The 24,607-nt window shown below is 38.9% G+C and overlaps 1 protein-coding gene across 3 annotated transcripts in view; it reads right to left on the bottom strand.

The window, feature by feature from the left end:
• Nucleotides 1–24,374, bottom strand: part of LMO1 (LIM domain only 1) — a 138,028-nt gene extending 113,654 nt beyond the window's left edge. The window contains exons 1-2 of one of the 3 annotated variants that reach the window (XM_081946572.1): nt 24,158–24,374; nt 16,746–16,784 (exon numbers count right to left, since the gene is read on the bottom strand). In XM_081946572.1, coding sequence (XP_081802698.1) covers nt 16,746–16,784; nt 24,158–24,179 — 61 coding nt within the window. In that variant the 5' untranslated portion in view covers nt 24,180–24,374. Of the gene's footprint in view, nt 1–15,920; nt 16,417–16,745; nt 16,785–24,157 lie in introns of those variants that run through there. The other 2 variants (XM_081946574.1, XM_081946573.1) reach the window with 2 other exon arrangements.
• Between the last annotated feature and the right edge of the window lie 233 nt (nt 24,375–24,607).

The following is a 24,607-nucleotide window of genomic DNA, read 5'->3' as shown; positions in this document are numbered from 1 at the left end:
CAGTCCTTCAGATGAAATAAAATGTAATAAGTTATTATGCAACACAGATAATTTAATATCTTAATTATTAAAACCTGCAACTCTTAACAAGGCTGAGACATCATTAGTTAGTATTAAACTGTTAGAGGTCTATGTTCTCTGTTAATTTAATCATATGTTCCTCAATAACCACTGACAACAGCCATAAAGCTTCCCTTAAATTATTAAGCATAAAACACTAGATTGTAATATTTTGCTAAACCAAAGTACAGACACAGACAAAGATGTCATTTCAATATTTGAAACCAGCAAGTTTAATTTTAAAAAAGAGCAAACCAATAAGCTCAGAAAATAGCACTCTGTGAGAGGAAAATTACACTGCTAGAGAAAAAAAAGCAGAAGGACTTAAGAAATTTATAAAAGTAATCTCCAAGTGGAAATTAGAAATCAACCCCTAGAAACAGAGTAACACAAAAGAAATATTACTGTCCACTTTCTAAATCAATATAACACTGCTACATGACAGAATTACCATGGTAACTCAAGTAAAAAGAATAAAGCAATTCTTATTATTTCAAAATAAAATCACAGCCTGAAGCCCAGCTTTTATTATAGCTGCTGATAGATCGCTGGCTTGTATTTATCTGAAATATTGCTTTTCAATCAGCTATTTTATGAATGTACATATTTCGCTGAGCAGCCCACTTAAAGAGTGCACTTTGAAAAAATGTCTCTAGAAGGCTAACCAAAGAGTCATGTGTCTCTGCATCTATCTATGAATCATAGATAGATAGATAGATAGATAGATAGATAGATAGATAGATAGAGAGATAGAGAGATAGAGAGATAGAATGATAGATAGACAGATATAGATAGATAGATAGATAGATAGATAGATAGATAGATAGATAAAGAGATAGAGAGATAGAGAGATAGAGAGATAGAGAGATAGAGAGATAGAGAGATAGAGAGATAGAGAGATAGAATGATAGATAGACAGATTAGATAGATAGATAGATAGATAGATAGATAGATAGATAGATAGATAGATGATAGATAGATAGATAGATAGATACATAGATAGATACATAGATACATAGATACATAGATACATAGATAGAGATGATAGAGATAGAGATAGCTAGATAGCTAGATAGCTAGATAGCTAGATAGCTAGATAGCTAGATAGCTAGATAGCTAGATAGCTAGATAGATAGATAGATAGATAGATAGATAGATGATAGATAGATAGATAGATAGATAGATAGATAGATAGATAGATGATAGATAGATAGATAGATAGATAGATAGATAGATAGATAGATAGATAGATAGACAGACAGACAGATAGATGCTGGTCTTGTTGTATTCGGGTCTTTTCCCATGTAAGATTGAGATTGTCTTGGCAACGTTTCGGCGAGATCTCACTCGCCATCTCGCTGAAACGTTGCCAAGACAATCTCAATCTTACATGGGAAAAGACCCGAATACAACTAGACCAGCATACCTACACCCGTGAAAATCTGCACTCTTAGTCCAGGATGGCAATCAGATATACTTGGAGTCATTTGCATCTTTACACCCTGTCTCAAATCTCCTCCCAAAATATTGTTCAACTGATTGTTTAATATCACAGACACATGCAGCAAGGGGAATTATGTTAAAATTGTAGCCTCTGTATTTTCACTTCTGTATAAAATTTGTCTAGTTTTCATTATTTTCCACAATGAAGAAATTTAACACATTTAGATGAGATCAAATTTAACGCATACCTAATCATTTGTTTGGAGCAATGTCCTCAGCATGCCTCACAAAAACTAACTACAGTATTTAGCCTGAAAAAAGGAATTAAAGATTAATCTCGAGATTCACATTTGATCAATTAAAAGTTTTTATTTGTTGGAGCAATTAAGCATGTGCTGGAAGTTTTTAAATATATAATTGGTGAGCTTGAGTTCTCCCAGGCATTTCAAAAGCCCACAAGTGATTACCATATGTCCTTACTCTTCCTTCTGAACATTTGGGCACTAACTCTGCACATAAAAGATGGTAGCCTAGCAAAGAACTTCCTTCATACAGGTTCGTAATATTCAAGCTTTATTCTCACATTTAACAATTCTGAGGACACTGAAATATCTCATGATATGGCTACTTTGTAACAATCATTTGGCCTTGGACTTGATCACATGTAGTGATTTGTCATATAACAGTGGAAAACGTAAAAGGTCCGTTCAGTGCCTTTCATGTTTTGGTCATGATGGATCAGCCACCAGTGTTAGCATTTCTCATTCTCATCATAAGTGGAAAAGAAACAATTTCCTCAATCTTTAGATCCAAGGCACTTTATGGTATAAAACTTTTATTATGCAGTGTAGCTTCAACTTGGTCCTCAACAATAGAACACTTTTGTTTTTCTATCATTCTTAAGTTTGATTATGCTTAATACTGCAAATTGGCTATTACAAGATTATTCAAATTTCTCCTACTTTTGAGATGACCATCATATAGGAAAGGTGTAGTTAAAATCCATTGTTCTGTTTGGTGGTTGGCTTATATTTTATTTATTTATTTGTATCCTGCCTTTATTATTTTTATAAATAACTCATCTTCCTCCTCCTATGAGGTGTGTTGGACTGAGAGTGTGTGACTGGCCCAAAATCACCCAAATGGAATTTATGGTCTTCTGATTTCTAGCCTGTTGCCTTCACCACTATATCAATCAACTGTTATACTCTCTCAATGTCCACATATGCCACAAGGTGGTATTGAAATTTTCCTAACAAGAGGTTAGAATAAGAATTCACTAAATATAGATAGACAAATATTAGTCAGAATAGTATTAAATTGTATTTTTCAACGATGATTTTAAGAGTTCTTCTAGAAGAGATTATTTCTAGATTAACATAGGCTATTAAAGAAGAACCAATGTTGTATTGACCTTCAAATTAATGGCATTGAATCACATTTTTAAAGTTTGGTTGCTTCTTTGAACCAAGAATTTATACAATATGTACATTTGCAAAATGTTACAAATGAGACCAAAATTTTGTTTTATCCATGTTTTTCTTTTGCATACCCTGGAGTCTGTCATATTAAAAACAAAATCTATCTTGAGGCATCTTAATAGTGGGTTTGGTAAATTAAACAATTATTTCACGGAACAAATCTGACATTTTGGAAATACACTGTATGTTGTGTGGACCTTAGTCCAAATGCTATGGATAGAGGAGGGAGGGAGGGAGGGAGGGAGGGAGGGAGGGAGGGAGAGAGAGAGAGAGAGAGAGAGAGAGAGAGAGAGAATTTCTCTTTCTGACATGACTCCAGTAATCCTGCTATACAATGTGAGAAATCTGTACACATTTAGTGCAAGAACATTATAGGCACATCACCTAGAGCTCTCAGCGGATAGAGAGAATATAAATTAAATAAATAGATCTTCCCAAAATTATCTCCATCCCATATAATATACACAGATAGCCGCATTCAGACATCCTCTTTGGGCAACTATTAACATTCACCACCTTGAGTTATTTATAAAAATAATAAAGGTGGGATGCAAATAAATAAATCTCTGAAATCTACTCCATCTGGCTGCACAAATCCATCCTCTGCCTGTATTTTACCCTATTTTATCAAACTAATTATAAAATAAAAAGAATACAAGCATGCAACAGTACAATGCAACTTCAAAATAAATGATGTAATAAAAGAAAGGAAAAAGAAGACAAGATGAATGTTATCAGGATTGATTGTGTGAGTTGTACCTGCAGTATCTACAACAAATGGTTTTTCCTTTTTTTTTAAGCCAACAGACATGGTTCTCGTAAAGGTTGGCTTCATGCAAGACAAAACACCAGTAGAAGAAACCTTACAAATCCCAAAGCCAATAAGGTCAACAGTCTTGTCACCTGGGTTGCAATTTGCAAGCTTGCTATGGGGTTTCTACAAAGATGGTTAACAAGATAAAATAAAATAAAAAGGTTTCATTTAAGTGTAGCCAATACTTCAGCCATTTTGCTCAGCATGGCATTAATTCTCTCCAACACTGAAAAATCTTTCATCTGGGCTTAACAGAAAGTCTACATGAATATTTTACAATACAGATGTTACAGTTGTTCAAGTTTCAACCATTCCATTCTGCCTTCCACCACCCTCGCATCGTATTTCTTTCAATAGCCAAACAGTAATCTGTAGTCCGTACATGTGTACAGACTACTTCATTGGATGATTTTCAAGGTTCACTTTATCCATTTAAGTTTTTATTATTATTAAAGGCTCTGAATGACTCTTTCCAAGAACCTTGATCCACCTTGCATACTCTAGCCAAGTGAAGTGAGGAGCGGACAAAACAGAGGTAAGACTTCTCAGTGGCTGGGCAACATTTGCAGTGTGCCCTCCAGAAGCATGTGAGCTGAAGGCCCCCTGTGGAATCCCTCTCTGGAACTGCCAGCTTATTTTTCTTTTCTCGAGCATTTTACAGACTGATATTTTAAACATGTAATATGAAGAGCATGGTTTTCGTATCTATGTTTTAGCCTTTGGTTATTTCTTGTGCTACATAAAATTCCTATCACTGTTTTCAACTGTAGATTTGAATTCTTATACTTAACTCTGTTATCTACAGAGAGACTCCATAGCACTCATATTATGTGTGTGTGTGTGTGTGTGTGTGTGTGTGTGTGTGTGTGTGTGTGTTGTATTTGTGCTGATAAATAATGAGCCGAATGACAGAAAGGGGGAGTAGAGAGCTCCCTCCCATATTTGGGCATACCAGGGGTTGTAACACACATACATACATACATACATACATACATACATGTTTGTGTGTGTGTATTTGTGTTACAACCCCTGGTATGCCCAAATATGGGAGGAAGCTCACTGCTCCCTCTTTCTGTCCTTCGGCTCATTACAGAAGACCATGCAGGCAGAAAACCATATTTTTATTTTTAATGTTGCCTTTTTATATATGTGTTGTATTTGTACTGATAAATAAATAAAGGGAGACTATATATATATATAGTGTCCCACCCTAGAGAAAATGAATAATCCTTGGATTATTCCTTATCTTTCTTCTTGATTACGTGTGTTTGTGTGTGTGTGTATGTGTGTGTGTGTGTGTGTGTAGATGGACACTGAGATAAAAAAGAAAGGCATAATCATTCATGCATTCTTCCTCCCAGAACAAAATAGTATAGTTAAAACAGGTTCATCACTAGAGTAAGAGCTGTAATCTTAGTTTCTATTTAAATTGCCTTCTCTATACCTGGGACTCAGGCAAGTAAGTTAATTCTAGGGGAAGGGTAAAAAAAAAATAGTGGGCTAGAAGAAAGAACCTACTCCATCTCTAACTCACTGAGATGAAGTCTGGGCAAAAAAATGATAGACTCCAACTTTAAATGGAAAAAGGAACAGAGCAAGTGAAGTATTACACACAGGGGTGGATAAAGTCTTTATTCAAGCCTTTTTCCCCAGGAGACCCTGCGAATCTTGAAATATGGAGATTTGCATTTACATGTATTAGAAGCATTAATGTGACATTTCTTTTTAGGGAAATGGGGGAAAGAAAGAGAAAAGCCTAACTCCCTCTCCCCACATCCCCTTTGTTGCTGTACATGACAAAATAGCAAGTGAATGTTTGCTTTGATCCCAGCGCATAAAGGGTGAAGCTTTTAGGCAAGGAGCGGCAGGTGATCTCAGCTCTTCTACAAGTCCTAATGCTCCTAAAAGCCACTCTTCCAGTTTCTGTAATTGGGCATCAGTAGTTAATGTAGTATTGACTGCATTACATGCTCCTGTGCATCCTCTCTCTCACTAATGCCAATTGCATCACCTTGTACATTTACCATATTGCTTAGCCAATAGCTGTTAAAAGCAACTCAAATCATGAATCATATAGGAAACTTTCAGCAAGACACGACATCCAAAGGAGACAATTTACAGTTGAGTTAATCTGGGTACATTAGCGAGACATGGATTCAGGAAGACAGACCAATTTATGTTACTTTAGTTTTACCCTTTATTGCTTTGTATAGTCAAATGAATGGAAGGGCATAGCGTAAAAAAGAGAGGGGGGGGAGGAGAGAAAAGGCAGAAAGGATTCTTTTTCAAAAAGGGTCTCTAGTCTAGCTCAAATAAGCCAAAAGGTGTGAAGTTGATGCCATGGTCTCCTACAGGATTCGTGTGTATTTATAAAAAGCTTTTTTTGCTATAAAGGTTGATTTAAAACAAAAAAAGGTTTAAAAGATTTGATTCCTCTTAAGAATGGTCAACTACATATATGGTAATTAAATCAGAGGCTAGTGATCAAGCAAGATATTTTCGCCTCTAGGTTCTTAAGTGAGTTTTGGCAGCCATATCTCTGCTCGTTCAGAGCCCTTCAACCCATATATACATTAAAATACATAATTCAGATGATCAGTTCCCCTACAAAATTTAGGAAGCAAAGTAAAATACCTGTTGTATGTCCTTAAAAATAGGCAACCTGGTTGAACATTTTGCTTACTTTGAAGACCAGAAAACTGCAGCCTAGAACCATGATCGCAAACCTATGGCATGCACGCCAGAGGTGGCACGCAGAGCCCTCTCTATGGGCACATGCACCATTGCCAGATGATCTTCTGGTTTCTGGTGCACTGGCCAGCTGGTCCGCGGGTGCCAGAGTGCTGGAAAATGGTCTGAAAACAGCCCCAAAATGTCCTGAAAATGCTCCCAAAGTGGCCCTAAAAACACCCTGAAAACATCCTGAAAAATGGCCCGAAAAATGACTTGAAAACAGCCTGAAAATGGCCTGAAAATAGCTTGAAAATGGACTGAAAAATGACCTGAAAACACCCTGAAAAATGGCCCCAAAATGGCCTGAAAACAGCCTGAAAATGGCCTGAAAAATGACCTGAAAACAGCCGGAAAAATGACCTGAAAATGGCCTGAAAACAGCCTGAAAATGGCCGGAAAAATGACCTGAAAACACCCTGAAAAATGGTCTGACAAATGGCCTGAAAACAGCCTGAAAGCGGCCCAAAAATGGCCTGAAAATGGCCCAAAAATGTCCTGAAAACACCCTGAAAAATGGCCCCAAAATGGCCTGAAAACACCCTGAAAAATGGCCCAAAAAATGACCTGAAAAGAGCCTGAAAACGACCCAAAAATGGCTTGAAAACAGCCTGAAAACGTCCTAAAAATGGCCTGAAAACAGCCTGAAAATGGCCCAAAACATGGCCTGAAAACGGCCTAAAAAATGGCACGAAAAATGACCTGAAAAGGGCCTGAAAATGGCCCGAAAAATGGCTTGAAAACAGCCTGAAAACGTCCCGAAAAATGGCCTGAAAACAGCCTGAAAAATGGCCTGAAAACAGCCTGAAAAATGCCCCCCAAATGGCCAAAAAACAGGCACACGCATGCTGTCCAACTGGTCTTCAGGTTTCCGGCCCTCCAGCGCGCACGCGCACATTCCAATTTGGATACTCGGTGCGGAAAAGGTTCACCATTACTGGCCTAGAACAATGACTGAGAAGCATTGAGAAGGACCCAAATTTTACTTCAGCAATAATTCATGATAATTAATAACAACCACAGCAACCATTAGAACCCAAATGTTCTGGCAAATGTAATTTCACCTCCTCATCTGTCCACTAGCTCCTACCTAAAGGCTTAACTGGAGATGGTGGGTGGATCTGAAAAATTACTTGTTGTTTTAAGTGTCTCCATGGTGCTCCAAAACTGGTTAGGACTATGGGATTTTTTTCCTATCATCAGTCAATCTGCCAGATCAGAAAGGCAACGGTTTTAGAAAAGACCACCCAATACACCTTGGCTAGGATATTTTTGTCTCTAAGGCCCAACTCTGAGATTAGTCTGGCCTGTTCTTGTTTACTTTTCGGAAAGCCTTTGGGTTCAAACCTGGGGCCCTAGGGATAGGTTAGACCTCATTTCCTGGTTGAATAGGTAATAGATTAGATCAGTGATGGCAAACCTTTTCGGCACAGAGTGCCCAAACCAGAACATGTGAGCATGTGCACGTGCCAAAGCACCGGAAACCCGAACACCAGGTGTACATGTCTGTTTTTGGTCAGGTTTTTTGGCCTTTTTTTGGCCATTTTTCAGGCCATTTTGGGGGGCGTTTTTTGGGCATTTTCAGGCTGTTTTTCAGGCCATTTTCCGGCATTCCAGCACCCGCAAAGACCAGCTGGCTGGAGTATCGGAAACCAGAAGAGCAGCTAGTGACAGTGCACATGCCCACAGAGAGGGCTCTGCGTGCCACCCCTGGCACACGTGTTATAGGTTTGCCATCAAGGGATTAGATCATGCAGTATGCTTTTATTTTTGTTTTCAATAATGTATTTTGCACTTTTAAACCCCTTGGAGTCACATAAAAGTAGGACGGACAGCTGCATACGTCAAGCAAATAAATAAACTCTGCCCATTGGCATTTAACAATAACAATATGAATTTAATAGAGCCACTTTGATATCGTGGTTAAGACAACAGGCTACAAACTGAAGATTGTGAGTCCTTGTCCCACCATAGGCACCAGACCAGACCTTGGGCAAGTGACACTGCCCTAAGAAGGAAGCAATGAAAACTACTTGTAAAAAAAAAATCTTGCCAAGAAAATTACAAGAACCTATCCAGAGAGTTGCCAGGTGTCAACACTGACTGGAAGGCACCAAAAAAATTCTGAATTTGGTCTCTCAAAGATGTGGTCAGATTTCCAATAAGGTAATATAAATAAATTGAAACAATATAGAAATGTAGAATTAACTAATTGCTAAGTTTGATAGGTCATTCCAAGGAACGATGCATCTGTACAACAGAAACAAGAATTTTGTCCAATATTTTTTCCAATAAGATGACAGCTTGTCACTAGCCTCTTGCCCCGAGTTCATGACATAGTGGCAGCATATTTCTTGGTGTATTCAATTCTGTTATTTAGATTGAATACAATTAGTTAAAAATTAGCAAGTGAAACACTTGGGCTGCAGCCTGGAATCCACTCACAGACAATCCCAATAGCTTTAATTGTTAGGCGATTCAAAGATTATGGTTTTATTGGACATGCAAGGCTTGGAGGAGTTACCCAGAATGTGCTTCTTTCACAATCATGGCAATAGAAAGCAAACAGGGCCTTAAAAACAATCCACAATCCTGGTGCTTTAGCTCTACGAAAGGCCCATTTAATAAGATCCCAATTTGTCTTTAAAAATATCTCGGAGCTCCCTTGAAATGACTGAATGCCGGACTGTGGCCTAAACAAAATTGATCAATTTAAACAGCTGTGGTAGTGCTGCAGCCATTGGCACCGTCATTAACAATTTAAAGCATGGCTGCCTTTATCTTCCTTCCCAGTTACACACTCATTATACTTGCTTTTATTTATTAGAAATCAAGTCTGCTACAATGTTTCCTTTTTTAAAAATCCAAATTGAACCCAGCTTTTTAAGATCACTGTCTTTGATTGTTTCGTGAAAAAGGGCACAGCAGTTGTGCTTGCATATTTGTGATTCAATTCTCTTTTCTAAGCATATAGTAATATTTTAAAATCAATATACGGCAACATTAAACATGAGTCTGTCAAGTGACTTCCTTTTTAGGATTTGACCTTTCAATGCTGTGCAGAGGTTTTGAGCTTTTAAAAAATATATCTTAAAATAATTGACTAGATCTTTATTTGACACTACATTAAGCCACTTGCAGAAAAGATATTCACACAAGCCATAATGTGAGGGGGATTGCAGGTAAGGAAGAATATTAATATTAACTACTAAAAATCTTAAGAGATATTTGCAAATTGGAACATTAAATGGTAAGTAAGGCTATGCATACATTCACATTTCAGCAAGCTGTTCTAAGGATAACTGGCCAAAATACATTTATATGCTTTACATATTGAGTTATTTTTTTATTAGCAATTGCACTAATTAATCCCCAATTTTAAATGTAAATGCTACTTGGAACTAAGAGCAATTTCTTTCATTTACACCCTTTGTTCAGTTTATATGCCATCTGATCAAGTATCCCACTTAAAGCTGTCTTCAAAATCTATTATCAATTGAATGCATTAGCTTTGATACACACAAATCTCGCTTGTCTACAAAATATTTTAAACTGTTATTTAAGAGAATAATGTAATATTAAGTTTAGATCTGGACTGGAGATCCCAAAGAAAAGTTTACGAATAGAATTGAGAAAGTTATGTCTCTTAAGCAAAGTTGCTTTACAGGATTGTTGGGAGGTCCAAAAACTTCTTGACTTCTTCAAGAGAAAACCGGACAATAAAATTATGAAGAAATGAGTATCCCAAGCCTAATCTTATTTATGTGGCAAAGTATCAACTGGATGTTATAAAAAACAGTCCAGTAGTGATCACAATTACAAAGCATAGCTACCTCTGAACCTGAAATGTGAAGAACTAAAATGCTTCCCAAATGAAATCAATTAATCCTCCAACCGTGATAAATTCCTTAACCATTTGAGAGGCAGATATTTCAGACTCTCTGACCCTTTATCACCAGACCTAATGGACTACTTTATTAATAATGTACTGCTCTTAAAAGGAACATTTTTTGAAGATTGTGTCGTTCCAGTGTTTTGCAAGAGCTGCTACAGTGCAGAGATTGATATTTTATCATCTCTCATGAGTACAGCATGAAAATTGAATGCCAGTCTGTAGAAAGATAAAATCTGTATTCCTATGTATCAGGGATTCTTCCCTATAAGTAATGCAATCTTTATATATATATATATATATATATATATATATATATATATATATATATATATATATGTGTGTGTGTGTGTGTGTGTGTGTGTGTGTGTGTGTGTGTGTGTGTGTGTGTGTGTGTGTGTGTGTGTGTGTGTGTGTGTGTGTGTGTGTGTGTGTGTGTGTGATTCTGTGTGTGTGTGCATGCGCACACACACACAGACACATACACACACACACACACACAGAGTATATAACCCTTTCCCCAACAAATACATGTCCTAACTGGGTAATTTTTAAAGAGCCACACTCAAAACAGTAAATTCTGCCATTCTGCCATTCTGAAACAGCAATTCCTCTCAAATTCCTGCTAATTTCAATTAAATCTAACTACAGTCAATTACAGCCTCAAAGTTACCATCTTAAATTAAAGAGACGTTGTCTTCCAAGTATCTTCCTAACAGCAGCTTTTTGTATGTGTCAAGCACGTTACAAGTTTTGTGTATCCTAAACTATCATAGAAGTATTCCCATATTTAAAGAAGGTGTGGAAAATGAGAAATACTAACTTGCTTAAGTATACAGATAGTAAATATGGATTTGGGGAGCCAAATTCTGGAGAATTAATAATGAACTAATTCATGGAAAGAGGAGAATCTCTGCAGTCACAAAATGTCCCATCATAGTTGTAAGAATGCCTTATTTCCTTTTTTTTTTAGAAAAAAGATGGATAAAATGGATTGGCAAAAGTAGCAATTAGATTTGGTATCAATCATATCCTTTAGGTATGAATTTGTTTATTACATGTTTTCTTATTTACAAACTTTCAATACAATCCAAGAGAGAAACAATTCCCAGATCTTTAGTCTACTGGAATCGCGTTTTATGGGAACCATTAAGACAGATATGTTATCAATTATAAAGAACCAATACATGTTCAGATATTGAATCTCCGTCATCTTTATTCTTTCAGCTTACAAAGTTTTTAACCAAGAATGTGATAGCTAATATCATCAATTTGATATGCTCTGTTTTCCAAATGTCACAATGTTTGTCTAAGTGCTACCTAGGGCAATCAGTATGAAGATTTTCATTGATTTTTCATCATTTTTTTCTAGATCTTCCAACTATCTATTCCTACTTACCTTTATTATATTTCAATTGCTATCATCAATAATCAATCCAGTTAATAAACTTTCAAATAAAGTACCTTTATTGTTCCTCCTGGATTGTATAGTTTTCTGGAACAGCTGCATTATACAGTCCCTTGGCAGCAATAGCTTCCTCATTCAATTTATATTTTGCCACATGTAATTAAAGATTAGTTTTCATCTGTTATCTCATGGAAGCATGTCCATTTCAAAGCAAGGGGGCTTATCATGGGAAGACTGAAAGCACTCTGCAATATATATATAATTATTTGTTCAATCGTTTTATTGTATGTGTGCTATGCTACACGTGCATTTTTAAGATGGAGAGTACTTAAAATGACATTTTAGAACAATTCCCTTGTTCATCTTCATGCATTCACCATTAAGATGATAGGTATCTACCTCTTTGTCCTACCTCGTCTCTTGTCTATTAAGTGCTTTCTTAAATAAGCTAATGGTGCCTCCCATCAAGTGGATTATACCTTCTTGATCAATTTACCAACAAAATTTTGACTTGTGATATTATTACAGAAATCTATGCAACACTAAGTGCCTAAAGCTCTTTAAACGATTTCGATTGTCCCCACCACTGTAATGGAATTATCTTTCTTATCTTCAGAATTTGTAGCATCAATAAACAGATAATTAATCTGTTACATATATTCAAAATCTTTTTCCAAAAGCTTTAATTTCTGTAACCACCTTTCTTTTTTACATAATTTCCTCTGCTTCTCTATTTTTCAGTGTTCCCATTGTATAGCACTTCTTCTCTCAGAATAATGTTGAAATAAATGTGAGAAAGAATCCAATTTCCTCCTAAACCACTTCCATTTTCTAGCAGAATCGTATGTACCATTTATGCATGATAGTTGTACTCATTTTTATGTGAATATATCTGACTGGGTTGAATAAATAAATGTTCAATAGACATTACAACAACTCATTTTTATTAAAGAAGTAAAATACTTTTACCAGGATGCCCAAATAACATCATGATTTTTTTTCTAAATTCTCAAAATGAAATAAATCGGAAGCATCAACATGATAACAATACACAGGTTGAGAATTCAGTTGAATGAATTTTAAAATGAAATATAAGATTTATGTGCTCAGCATATTTTGCATCAGGCTTTTATTTTAATTACGGTAGTTATATTTCAGCTGCAGATATTCTCCACAACTTTCAAAATTGAGTCCCTATTTTTTAAAACAGTTCAATTTTGATATACCGTATACTTAATTGCTAAGAATTACTATCAGGATGATCATTTGTACTTCATTTTCATTTTGAGCTACTACATTTGATTTACTACCTATATTTGTGATCTACTAGCTAATTTCCTCCTTTCTATATGCTTCCATTTAAACCTGAATCAGCCAAATTTAAGATTTCATTCCAAGAATTTTAGTATCTACTCCCCCCCTCCCCATTATTCAGCACTAAATACAATAGAGATTATCTACTTACTGTACATCTTGCAAATGCAGGTAATTTACTAGAAATGGTTTTCCCAATTTATGCAGAATGCCCATGTTTGTTACTCTAACCTCTCTCTCTCACCAGATCTGCTTAAAAGATGAAAGTTTGTCCATTGTTAATATGCTGGGAGTGGAGATGGGAAAAAAGATTCATTTATTCAGACTTTTCCTGTTTGCTGAAAATGTTGAGTATAAATTCCTTTTCCTAAATTTCTCCATGCAGTCCATTTTGTTTCACTTTATGTAATAAATCTAGCAGACAATTCCTATTGATTTCAGCGAGTTCTACGTACATGAAAATAACAACCCTCTCTTTGATCTTTCCATGAAGCATCTTCTTACTTTAGCACCAAGCTCTGCCTCAAATGTGCAACACTTTCAACTAAGTGTGAACTAAAAAGGACAAGTAACCACTAGCATCAAATGTTTATTTTCCTTTGCGTTCTGAAGGGGGTCAAAAAAGGGAAACCAGCAGTCAGTATGTGCCAACAACATAAGTAAGGGCAGCCTGCCATACATTTATCCATACTGTATGTACATTAATTTCTGACCGTCAACAAGCTTCCTTGTAAAGTTGTCAAGGAAACTTTCTTCCCAGTTTAGGATAGCAAAGAGCCCAATGCCGCGCAGCATTAATAACCATTAGTTCAAGACTCATTCTAAGGTACAACTTTACAATTACTTTATGCAGTGATTTTTAAAAATTTGTTTTGCCACAAACTATTTGATTCAGATTGGTAAACTAAGTTAGATTCAATGCAAACTGTGCTATAAGGTCACAAAACCTAATGCAACATCCTGTTTCAGTTTGTTGCAGGCATTGCAACAATTGTTGCATTGTTGTTATGATGTTCAGTAAATTAAATTACGGAAGTTTATATTTTTAATTTACCCCATAACAGTTTTTTATGGATTACATATTGACACCTGCATATAAAATGTAACCATTTTTGTAAATATATGCAAAACATCTGTCACCTTTCAACAAACATGGAAAAAACCATTCTGGGGCAGAATATCTAGGTATTATTCTAGCTAAGTGGCACGCTGTGTTAACTAAGCATTTTGAAAAAGGATATTAAGTAAAACAACTGATCGGTGTTGTGAGAAATATATTATTTTGGTTACACACAGCTTAAACAATAAAGAGTCTGATGGCACCTTTCCTGACTAACAATTATTATTAAAAGGCGTTTTCATGAACTGCAGGCTACCTCAACAGATGTATTATGCCTTTTAACAAAATGTATTGGTCAGAAAAGACGGTATCTGACTCCTCCTGATTTTGGCTACCATAACCAAACTGTGTCCTGCTCCTACAATATCTCACATACCTGTAATACAGTCACCAGATAAAAAGTTCCAGTGATCAATTTCTTGAACAGCAGCATTTTTTTTAAAAAAAAAGTATCTTAAATAAGCTGGAGGGGGGGGGGGAGTTCTCTTGATTCCTCCCCTGAAAATCTCCCATATTTCCCATATATTTCCCCTGGTCTACCTCACCCACAAAAGCCTTACCTAACTAGGCTTTTTGGCTTATGCATTCCAGCTATGATTTAAAAAAAACCAGGAAAGAAAACATGTTTAAATGGCATCCCTATGTATAGATCTGGCACCTGACTGCAGTGCACAGTGTGTCCCTGATGGATTTTGAGAAATGAAGAGAAAGGAATGAGGTGGAGGGAAGGGATTTTTGAACTCCCATGTTATAGTATAAAAGTTTCACAGGTGACCTCTCTGTACACATTTTTGTAGTTTAGCCTGAAACTTCACAGAGATTCCGCTTTCTCTAAATCCTTCACTTTCCTCTAGCTGAAGAAGAAACAGCATGCAAAACCTGACTAGCCAGTCATGTCTTTTTTCCTAGAAAACACCCCCCCCACTGTACCTTAAGTTGCTTGGGAGGGGGGGAGCTGTCAATCTAATACAGCAACAAAACTAGTCTTACAACCTTCCCTCTGTTAAGTCTAATATGCTCATTCTTGACACCCAGTCTGAATTTATTCTCTACATATAAATCTGAAAATATTTTTAGATGGTTTTTTCCCCAAATAGCAAAAACTTCCCAAAGTTATATCATTGACTAAGGGAGGGGGGACGGGACACCACCACCAAGCGTCTTCCCTCCTCCCTCCAGCGATCAGATCAACACTTCTTTTCAAGAAGCATTGAACAAGTAGCGCCTTTCATTGCCGTGGTGTTTATAACTACGAATAAAGAGAGAAAAAGACGAGTGTGGCAGAATATCTGGACACTCTATTCTCTGCTCTGGCATCGGGAAAGGAAAGGACGATTTGTTTTAACCCTGCCTTGGCGGCGGCAGCAATAGCAAGGAAGGGGGGGGGGGATCCTGTTACTAAGGAAATCGTCCCTCCCCCTCCCCGCGCCCGCTTTTAGAATTAAGCCGTTCCTAACTTACGGGCTCCCCACCGCTAGAATCTAAAGTAAAACGGCTGGGCTGGTTTGCTTTGCCTCACCCCCAAAAGCAGACGAGGAAACCCTGGCGTTACATCCAACAGAGACACAAAATGAATGGAAGGAGAGAAAACGCTGCACCCTTCAGGTCCTTTTCGCCAAAGGCGCCGGGCAGCGCTCCCGGAATCTCAGCTCACCTACCGTCCTCCTTGTCCAGCACCATCATCTCAGGTTTCCCAGGGAGCCTGGGTGCAGATGCGCCGTCTCCAATAGCCTCCGCTCAGAGGAGAAGAGACTGGCACTAGTCTGTGCGAGCACCTAGAGCAGACACTGGTGCTCAGCTGATTGTCCTCTGGCAGCGGGAGAGCTCTAATTATCCAGTTGTCCAGCTTTTAACCTAGATTGCACTCGCTTAGAATTACCTTCAGAAACTAAGCACTTTGCAGATACAAAAGCAGTCTCACCTACTTTTGTACCTCGGAATTGCAAGGAACTAAAACTGCAATTTAGGAGAGAGGGGTGGGGGGGGGGACAGGGAGGGAAGATCAGAGCGGTTTCTTTAGTTCTCACCTTCTAAATGGCTCAATTTGCACAGTATAATCTGTTTTAATGTAATTGCACTTGATAGCCCATAACCTTGGCTGTTGCCGCTATACCAGCTTTCAGCCTGACAAAGTGTTTCCCCCCTGAATTTAAGCTGAATCTCAATCTAAAATTACACTCAAAGCGAGGGAGGAGGAGGAGGAGGGGGGAATATCGGAGCGCGACTGCTACTGCTGCCTTTGCCTCTCCATTTGTGTGAGCGTTGCACCTTTGCCGCTGAATAAATGCCCTCCTCTCTCCCAGGGACCCCCCGCTTATTTTTCTGCCAGGTTTTAATGGAGAATTGAGAACTTTCCTAGCTCAGCAGCGCCATCTGCAGCTTCGGTTTCGCTATGACTAGAAGGTTTCCCCCATCAAATAGAGAATTTCTGATTAACTTTTGTCTTTTTAGGTCTGCTCTCCTTTTCATTACATGGGACTTACCAGCAATTTTAATGACTGCATCTTGAACATCGCAGTTCCCTGTAAGGAGAAGAGAAACACACAGGCACACAGAGAGAGACACAACTGAATATTTGCATGTTTCAATCTGCATTATGCATACTGTTTTATAAACATTTTTTCTCTCCAACTCAGACTTTTAAACAGCTGCCAACGTTCACCAAATCACTGTTGGCATCAACTTTTCTACATCAGACAAAGATCCATGTGTGATTTGAGTCTCCCCTGTTTCCCCCCAAAAGTTGACCAAACTTGAACAAGGCTCAGATTGGTTTAGGATAGAAAAGAATGTTCTAAACTTTTATATAGATATAAAACAGGTCTAGGTTACAGAAATTAATTTCAGTCAAACAAAACCCCAGGAACAACAGCAAAGAGAAAATCAAAAGGAAAATCACTGTGAAAAGATTTTATTGCCTTAGATATAGAGGTGAATCTTTTATTGTGTGTTTACTGTACAGTCATAACCTGACTCATTTCTATTTCTTTCACCTTTCTAAAATATCCTCCAGTTCTGATATTTTGACACTGCAGTATATATGAAAAGTATTTTCACACATGCTTGCTTTAATCAAATGCTTGACCTTTTGGATGAAGAGATAATAAGGCAGACTGAGATTTAGGATACAGAACTTTTGTTGCAATATCCCTTGATATTAAGAGGCTGGAAGTATCTCTTCTGTAATTGAATTACTCCACCGGCCCAAGCTATGTCAGCCAGTCCTGCAGAGGACATCAATGTCTAAAGTGAAATACTTGCTTGCCCACAAAAATTTATATAGATAGAGAGATAGAGAGAGTACGTGCGAGAGAGGGAGAGAGATTTGGATTTCTATTTCCAAAATTAAGGATTACATTTACAGAATGAGATAATTAAATACTCAGAACAAGTTTCTGCTGCTTGCTTAATCCAGGAAAACACCTCATCCCAGTTTTCAGGATACTTTTTTTCTCTACTTTACAACGGATACAAGGCTAGTCTTTCAAAAGCATGATAGCAAGCTCAAGTCGGATACGCTTAATACCTATTTTAATTAGATTCCTTATCCTTAATTCAAATGGCTTTGCCGTCCTCTTTCATTTTTGAACGCTTAATCCTAACAGTCCTTGAACATATTTGATGTCAAATGTATCACTTTGCATAGAGAAAGGTTTCATTCAATACTTAAAAACAGGCATTCTCATTTGATCATTACTATTTGCAAAAGGAGAATTGTGATACACAGGGAGCAGGATTTTAATATTGTGATCCCTAAAGGATCTTATTTTAGGAAGATTTCATCAAAGCTGCTATCATTAATTGTGAATTGGGGTCTTGGATAACCACATTTTAGGGTGTCACATCCTCTAAGCAAACATTTACGGCAACTGTTTTAACTGGTTTCAGCCTCCTAGGTTCAGTTCAAGAAATCATGAATGCAAAAACAATACATCTCTAATTTACAATGTTCAATTGCTATCAAATTATAAGAATTTGCTGAAAATAAGATCCCACACACTTATTTTAGTGGGATAATTTAAAAGATATTTTAGCTTTTAATATTTCATTGAAGCAAAGTTTGATGTTTCCTAAGTTTCTTCCACTAATTCAAAGACTATTTGAAAAGCAGTGCAACTATATTATCTAGATATTATTTGTAGTTACATTTGGGGATATATGAAATTATATTTCCTATTAATGCACGATTGCATCAGCAGATATTTATTCCTGACATAACTAAGAACTGCACAAAACTGCACTTTCCAAAAGTTCCCCTGATTTTAAAGGAGAAACTAATGCATGCTTAACATCTTTATACATGTAATCAGTGGCACTCAAATATGTGCTATTTTCAAAGGGTGGCTATTCAAATTATTAACCAAAGAACTTGAGTTAAACCAAGCTTTAACATGGATTACTACTTTGCGGTTCAGAAGTGAAGGGGAGTCAAGTCTTTTTTCTTTTCTTTTTTTTACAAATACAGTCAGTTCTCCAACATGAGATGTCAGGATCCCAGCTTTGGATATGGCTTGAAGTTGGTTTGTTCTTTATGCTAATCAAGAGGAATACAATTCAAAGTCTATCTGAGTCTCTCTACACTTTCAACTCTTAGGATTTGCTTACCTTTTATCTATATGTATCATTGGAACTTTAAGGTCACCTCCAATTTTGTCTGTCTTCTTACACTGGGTGAATTTGGGCGGAGAAAAAGCAATGCTCCCTCACTGATGTAACTCAACACTGCTGTTGAACATGTCAAATCAGAGATGTTGACTTTCTCTCTGCTTTGGTTTTCATATAGTTCTCCTGGCCTGCCTATCCTTTAATCTGGTATTTCTTTAATCTGGATGCTAACATATAAGCTTTTATTTGAACTAGAAGAAGCATTCGCCAAGACTAAATGGTAAAGTATCCCGCGCGTATCAAGTTTGCCAGTAATGGTAACCAGACTTTTACTTATTCATTAAATTTATATTCTGCTTTTCTCAAGTGCATGTAAGGTGGGTGTTGTCTTTTCCTATTTTTCCTGCCCTGTGAGTTTAGGCTAAAAGAGTCAGAACCTGGGTCTTCCCAATATTAGTCCAACACTTTAACCACTATGCCACATTGATTCTACCTTTCTACAAAGTCAGAAATAAAACAGGGATATGATAACAAAATAAAGTTTTTATCTACAAGTATTATTTGTTTGCCTGTCTTTCTTTCTGTCTGTCTGCTTGGTTTTTTTTTTAATTAATCAATCACATTTGTAAGGCTACCCAGCTGCATTGGTAATTCCATTATCCCACTGTAGGAAAATATTCAAGATTTCCTAGGACAGATTATCCAAGAGTACTAAATGACCATTTGTGAGGAATGACATTCATATCAATAGCAGCAGAACCAACCTTTACTGCAGAATCATTTGAATTACTTTCCGGTACTCAAATGCACGGGGCATAGCTGCACATAGGTAGTCCTCATTTGTTCGGCAAGTTTTGGTGGTGCTGAATAAATGGTGGTTATGACCGATCTTCAGAAGTCCACTCATCTCAGCGCTCCTGTGGTCAGAGTTACAACCTGGACATTTGGCAACCCATTCATACTTATGACTGGTTGCAGGGCCTCGGAATCACATGATTGCCATTTATAACTTTTTCTGCCAACTTCCCCACGTAACAATGGGGTGAAACATTTCCCCCACCCAATAGACCTACCTACAAGCTCTCTCTGCCCATGCTGCAATGGTCATTCCTTTTCTCCTGCAGACCCTTCCGTCCTTCGCACTGTTGTGTATCCTCCCTAACAGCATCCCCTGCACCCTCTCGTGCACCCAACCTATGCTGAGCCTCTTGTGCATCCCCTCTTGGAGCCCTCACTCCCTCTCTCACCTAGCAGCAGCCACTTACCCACCTACCAGCTTTGGATTTACAACTTCCTGATGGCTTCCCCACTGACTTTGGTTGTGGGAAGCCAGCAGGAAGTTTCCTCTCCTAACAACCATGGGATTCAGTCAATGACAGCAAGTCCATGGAACTGCAGAGATTTCCATTGATGTCATACTTAGAACCGCATCATTTAGCAGTGGAAATTCTGGTCCCAACTATCATCATAAATTGAAGACTACCTGCAATTAATGTATCAGGAGAACTTTGAGAGGCCACATATGCTCAATGGCCACAGAACATTGACTGCCAAAAGGAAATATAAGAGAAGGGAAGAGAATATTAAAGGAAAGCACAAGTGAACTTAAATAGGAAAGATTCAGGATCAAGTCCCCGCTTTGCTATGAAACTCAGAAGATGATTTTGAGCTGGCTGCCAGCCTATCAGATGGAATTCCTGTTAAAGAGATAAAATGTGACAGGACCCAGGCTATCAATGCTGCCTTGAGCTACTAAAGAAAAGGTAGGTATCCTTACAAAAATTAGCTGGTGAAACGTTATATTTTGCAACACCGTAATTTTTTTAATTACCCAAATCTCTCCACTACTCTTTAGACCTGTATTTCAACCATCAATAAAATGTTTATATTTCTTATTCTGGAAATACATAGCCACGCCTTTATTTCCAATGTCCCTAATTTAGTAACATCCAGGGCTGGATCAGGCAGAAAGAGTTGAGAGTGAAGAGGAGGCAGCGCAAAGATAAAAATAGAAAAGCAGTATTTTCCCTACCTCTGCCCCTCATTTAAAACAGGCACAGATTCTGTCTTGTAATAACTTTCTTAAAAACAATTCTAAAAATTTTCCTAGATTCCACTTCAGTTTGTTACGGTGACCTCCACATCCTTCTCATCAGGGGTTTATTCCTTAACATTATTTTTTTCTTTCTAAAGTGCATCCCATTCTAATTTCCTCTTTTCCTTCACCACTATCACCATTATTTCCTTTTATACAGCCATTCATGAGAACTCCTGGAATGAGGGCTGTTGAGAACTGTCTGGATAATCAATGTTTCTAGTTTCACTTCCTTACACCACCATCTTTCTAGCCCCTGAGCTCCTCATGTTTAATGAGTATGTCTGCAGTACTTGAAAGAACCCAAATACCCCTATTAGGAAACTCTTTAGATCTCAGCCTTTCCTAGCTGCTCACCTGCTTCCCTTACTACCTCTATGGAGGCAATATCCTGCTGTTTGACCCGTCAATCAGATTTAAACAGATATAAGCTGGTAGGAACCTTTGGCAAAAAAGAAAGAAAAGTAAAACTTAAGACTTGAGGACAGAACATTACCCAGTTTATTATTTATCAGAGTAAAGAGGGAGAAACTTTCTTTTTTCTTCGAGTCAAATGAATTTTTTATACATCTTTAACACTACCACAATAATTTGTTCAGTTCCCACATCAAAATCAAGCAGATGGAAAGGCAAGTAAAATCCCAGAGGAGCAAAGCAGTAATGAATTAACCTTACTTAATTATACTGACATTACTTAACCTCTTACATCTTTGTCTTTGGGGGAACATACAAAGGGGAGACTTTTTAAAAATTCATACTGGAGTTACTCTGGGGATCCTAGGCTCTCTCTTCAATAAGATTATATAGACATCATTCCTGATGGTGGAGGCCAAAGTTTTGATGACACAAAGCTGGGGAACGTATTTCCATTACTAGGATTTTCAAATCCAACATTTAATTTTTTTGAAACTGAAAGAGGGGAGAGAACATAGCAACAAATGTACCAGGTTTGTGTCAGCTGAGCTTTTCTCCGTAAATGAAAATTCTTTTGGAGCAGAAATATACATATATAAAACCATGGAAGCTAGCAGATGAAAAGCTACTTAAATTTCTTGGCTGTAGTAACACATGTTATGAGCAGTTATTAAACCAGATTTGTTTTAAGCTCTGCTATATCACAGTTATGAATAGCCAAACAAAAAACCAAACCCTGAACTAGTATCCCATTTCCCAAATATAAAAATCAAATCTATAGATCACTTTTCACTGTCTTCTGCGTTGCTCAAAGCTCCATATTTTAAATATAAAACACCACTACGTGTGAGCATGAAAAAGGAGACTAACGTGCTTTTTTATTTAATGAGTCCTGAAGAGTTCTCACTGCAAATGTAATAATGTGGAAATTAACAAATGGATTAACAAATTTGTTAACAAATTAACAAAGTCCACTAGCTACCTGCATTGATATTTTGAAGAAAAAAATTCACTGTGTTGCAGGAGAAGCATGGAAACAGATAACTCTGCTCCTGCATTCCTTCCATGTACCAAAACAAAACAGAACATTTATGGAGTCCAAAACAACATTTCCAAGTTTGCTATGAAACAACTGAGAGCCAATCCAGTTCCCTGAGAAACAGATATATATATTATATCTGTGTTTTCAAACACCTGTTGTGCTTAGCAGTTTAGTCATGTGTGTGTATGTGAGTGTGTGCGTGTGTGTGTGGGGGGGGGGGAATATCTCAGCTGTTCCCTGTCACAGAACAAAACAAAGAGACACCCAACACAGATTGTCATCGGATGACTAGAGACAGCATTTTGAAAACTTGGGAGCCCCGCGGGCACTTCCTTTTCTATTCACAAACCTGAGAAAAAGCATAGATTTATCTGGCAATTCCAAAGACACAGTCAAAATATACTTTCTATCAGGGTTCATTCAACTAGTTAACTCACTCAGCTAGTTGTGAGCACTTATTTAAAGTCCTCCCAGGGCAACCCTCTAAACAAAAACTGTTTTGGATCTCATTAAACTAACAGGTTCAGAAAACGGCTGGGTATCCTTGGGAGGAAAGCAGGCAGACAGGAATCGGGGAGAACCCAGATCCCGTCCCACAGTCCACTCTACTGATTTAAGCTGCCCCAAAGGGGTTTAAAACCTCCACTTTCTCAGCCCGTAACAAAGGCTGCCTCTTGCCTCAAAAGTCATTACCCCAGATTGCTAGAGCCAGGAAGACTGACAGCTGAAACGATCGTTTAAGTGGATCCCGCCGTTCTTAAGTTATCCTTCCCTCTCTCGCCGCTCCCCTCCCCTCCCTCGCCAGCTCTTCCAGAAGCCCGGTCTTATTCCTCCGCGCCTTCTGGAGGCTCATCTCGGAGGAGCTTCCTCCCAAGCCGATTTCCTTCCCTAATTGCCCTTTTAATTAGCTTAGTCTTTTAACCCTCGCCTAAAATCCTGCCTCTACGCCACCTTTCCTAACCCACCCACCCCCCAGTGAGACCCCGGTTTCAGTTTCGAGCAAGTCTTGACAATTTAGGATTCTTTGAAACTTACAGGAAGCTCTCTCCCCCCCTCCCTTTACCCCACTCGCCCCATTCAAACAACCGGGGAGAGCAGCTTCTCCCTCATTCCCGCAGAAGAGCTCCGGGTTTTTTTTGGGGGGGGGGGGAGTAAATCCTTTTCCCTTCAGACGAGGAGTTTAGTCAATCCGGCATCTCTTTTCCCTTCCTCAATGATAGCCTTGCCTCCCTCTTTGCTTTGAAGGAATTGGGGCGGTGGGGGGGGGAGAGAAAACACAGAGGGGAAAATCCACGCACACACTCCCGGAAGAGAGGAAAAAGGCTGGCGGGGACCGAACAGGCAACCCCGGAGCAGAGCCACCTCAAAAGAAAGTCGTCAAAGCGGGTCCGCGCACGCATCCACACGGACATTTTGGGTCCGGCGCAGCAAGAGGGCGGCGGGAGGCGCGGGGAAATAAGCCGGTCCTTGGGAAAGCTTTGTTGACTTCCGGAGCTGTCCCTTGCCGAGCGAGCGGACGGAGCGGCGCATGTGCCCCGTCTCCGCAGAACAGGCGGGCATCACGCTCGGTCTCGCCGCTCAACCAGCAGAGAGACTTGAGGCGGGCTCTTTCCTTTGCGGCTACCCGGCGGAGAGGACGAGCCGGCCGGCAGAGCATCGCGGCAGCCCTCCCTTTTTTTCCCTCTAACACCCCCCCCCTCCAACATCTCCCCGCCGCTGCATCGCGACCCGCCACCTACCGTCCTCCTTGTCCAGCACCATTGTGGCGGGGATCGGCTGCCTCCGCCGCTCCGTCGCTGGCTCGCCCTCCAAGCCGCCGGTTGCGGATTCCTTCGCTCCGTTTGGAAAGGAAGGCTCGGAGCGCGGTGTGAAGGGTGCGGGGGTGGGGGGACGGGGGGGGCACGGGAGGGTGGCGAAGCGGGCCTCGGTTACCGCCGCCTGGCTTATCCTCCCGGTTCTCTCGCTTCTTAGCTTCCCCCCACCCGCCCCCTCTCGCACAGGCAGCCCCCCCACCTCCGGCCGAGCCGGTTACACTTGCCCGACTTTTAGCCTAGATCGCGCTCAGTTAGAATTAGCCCAGGAAGCAAATCCGGCCGGGGAGCTGCCTTGGCCGGCGTCTTGCCCCCCACGACACCCCTTTCCCCTAAAGCGGCAGAGACAGCAGCGACCACCTCCTCGGAGACTCCTAT

Source organism: Natrix helvetica (assembly GCF_964273705.1).
Source record: "Natrix helvetica genome assembly, chromosome: 1".
In the NCBI taxonomy this organism is placed as follows: domain Eukaryota; kingdom Metazoa; phylum Chordata; class Lepidosauria; order Squamata; family Natricidae; genus Natrix; species Natrix helvetica.
Note: the sequence above shows the minus strand (reverse complement) of the source record. Positions and strands in the feature narration are given on the sequence as shown.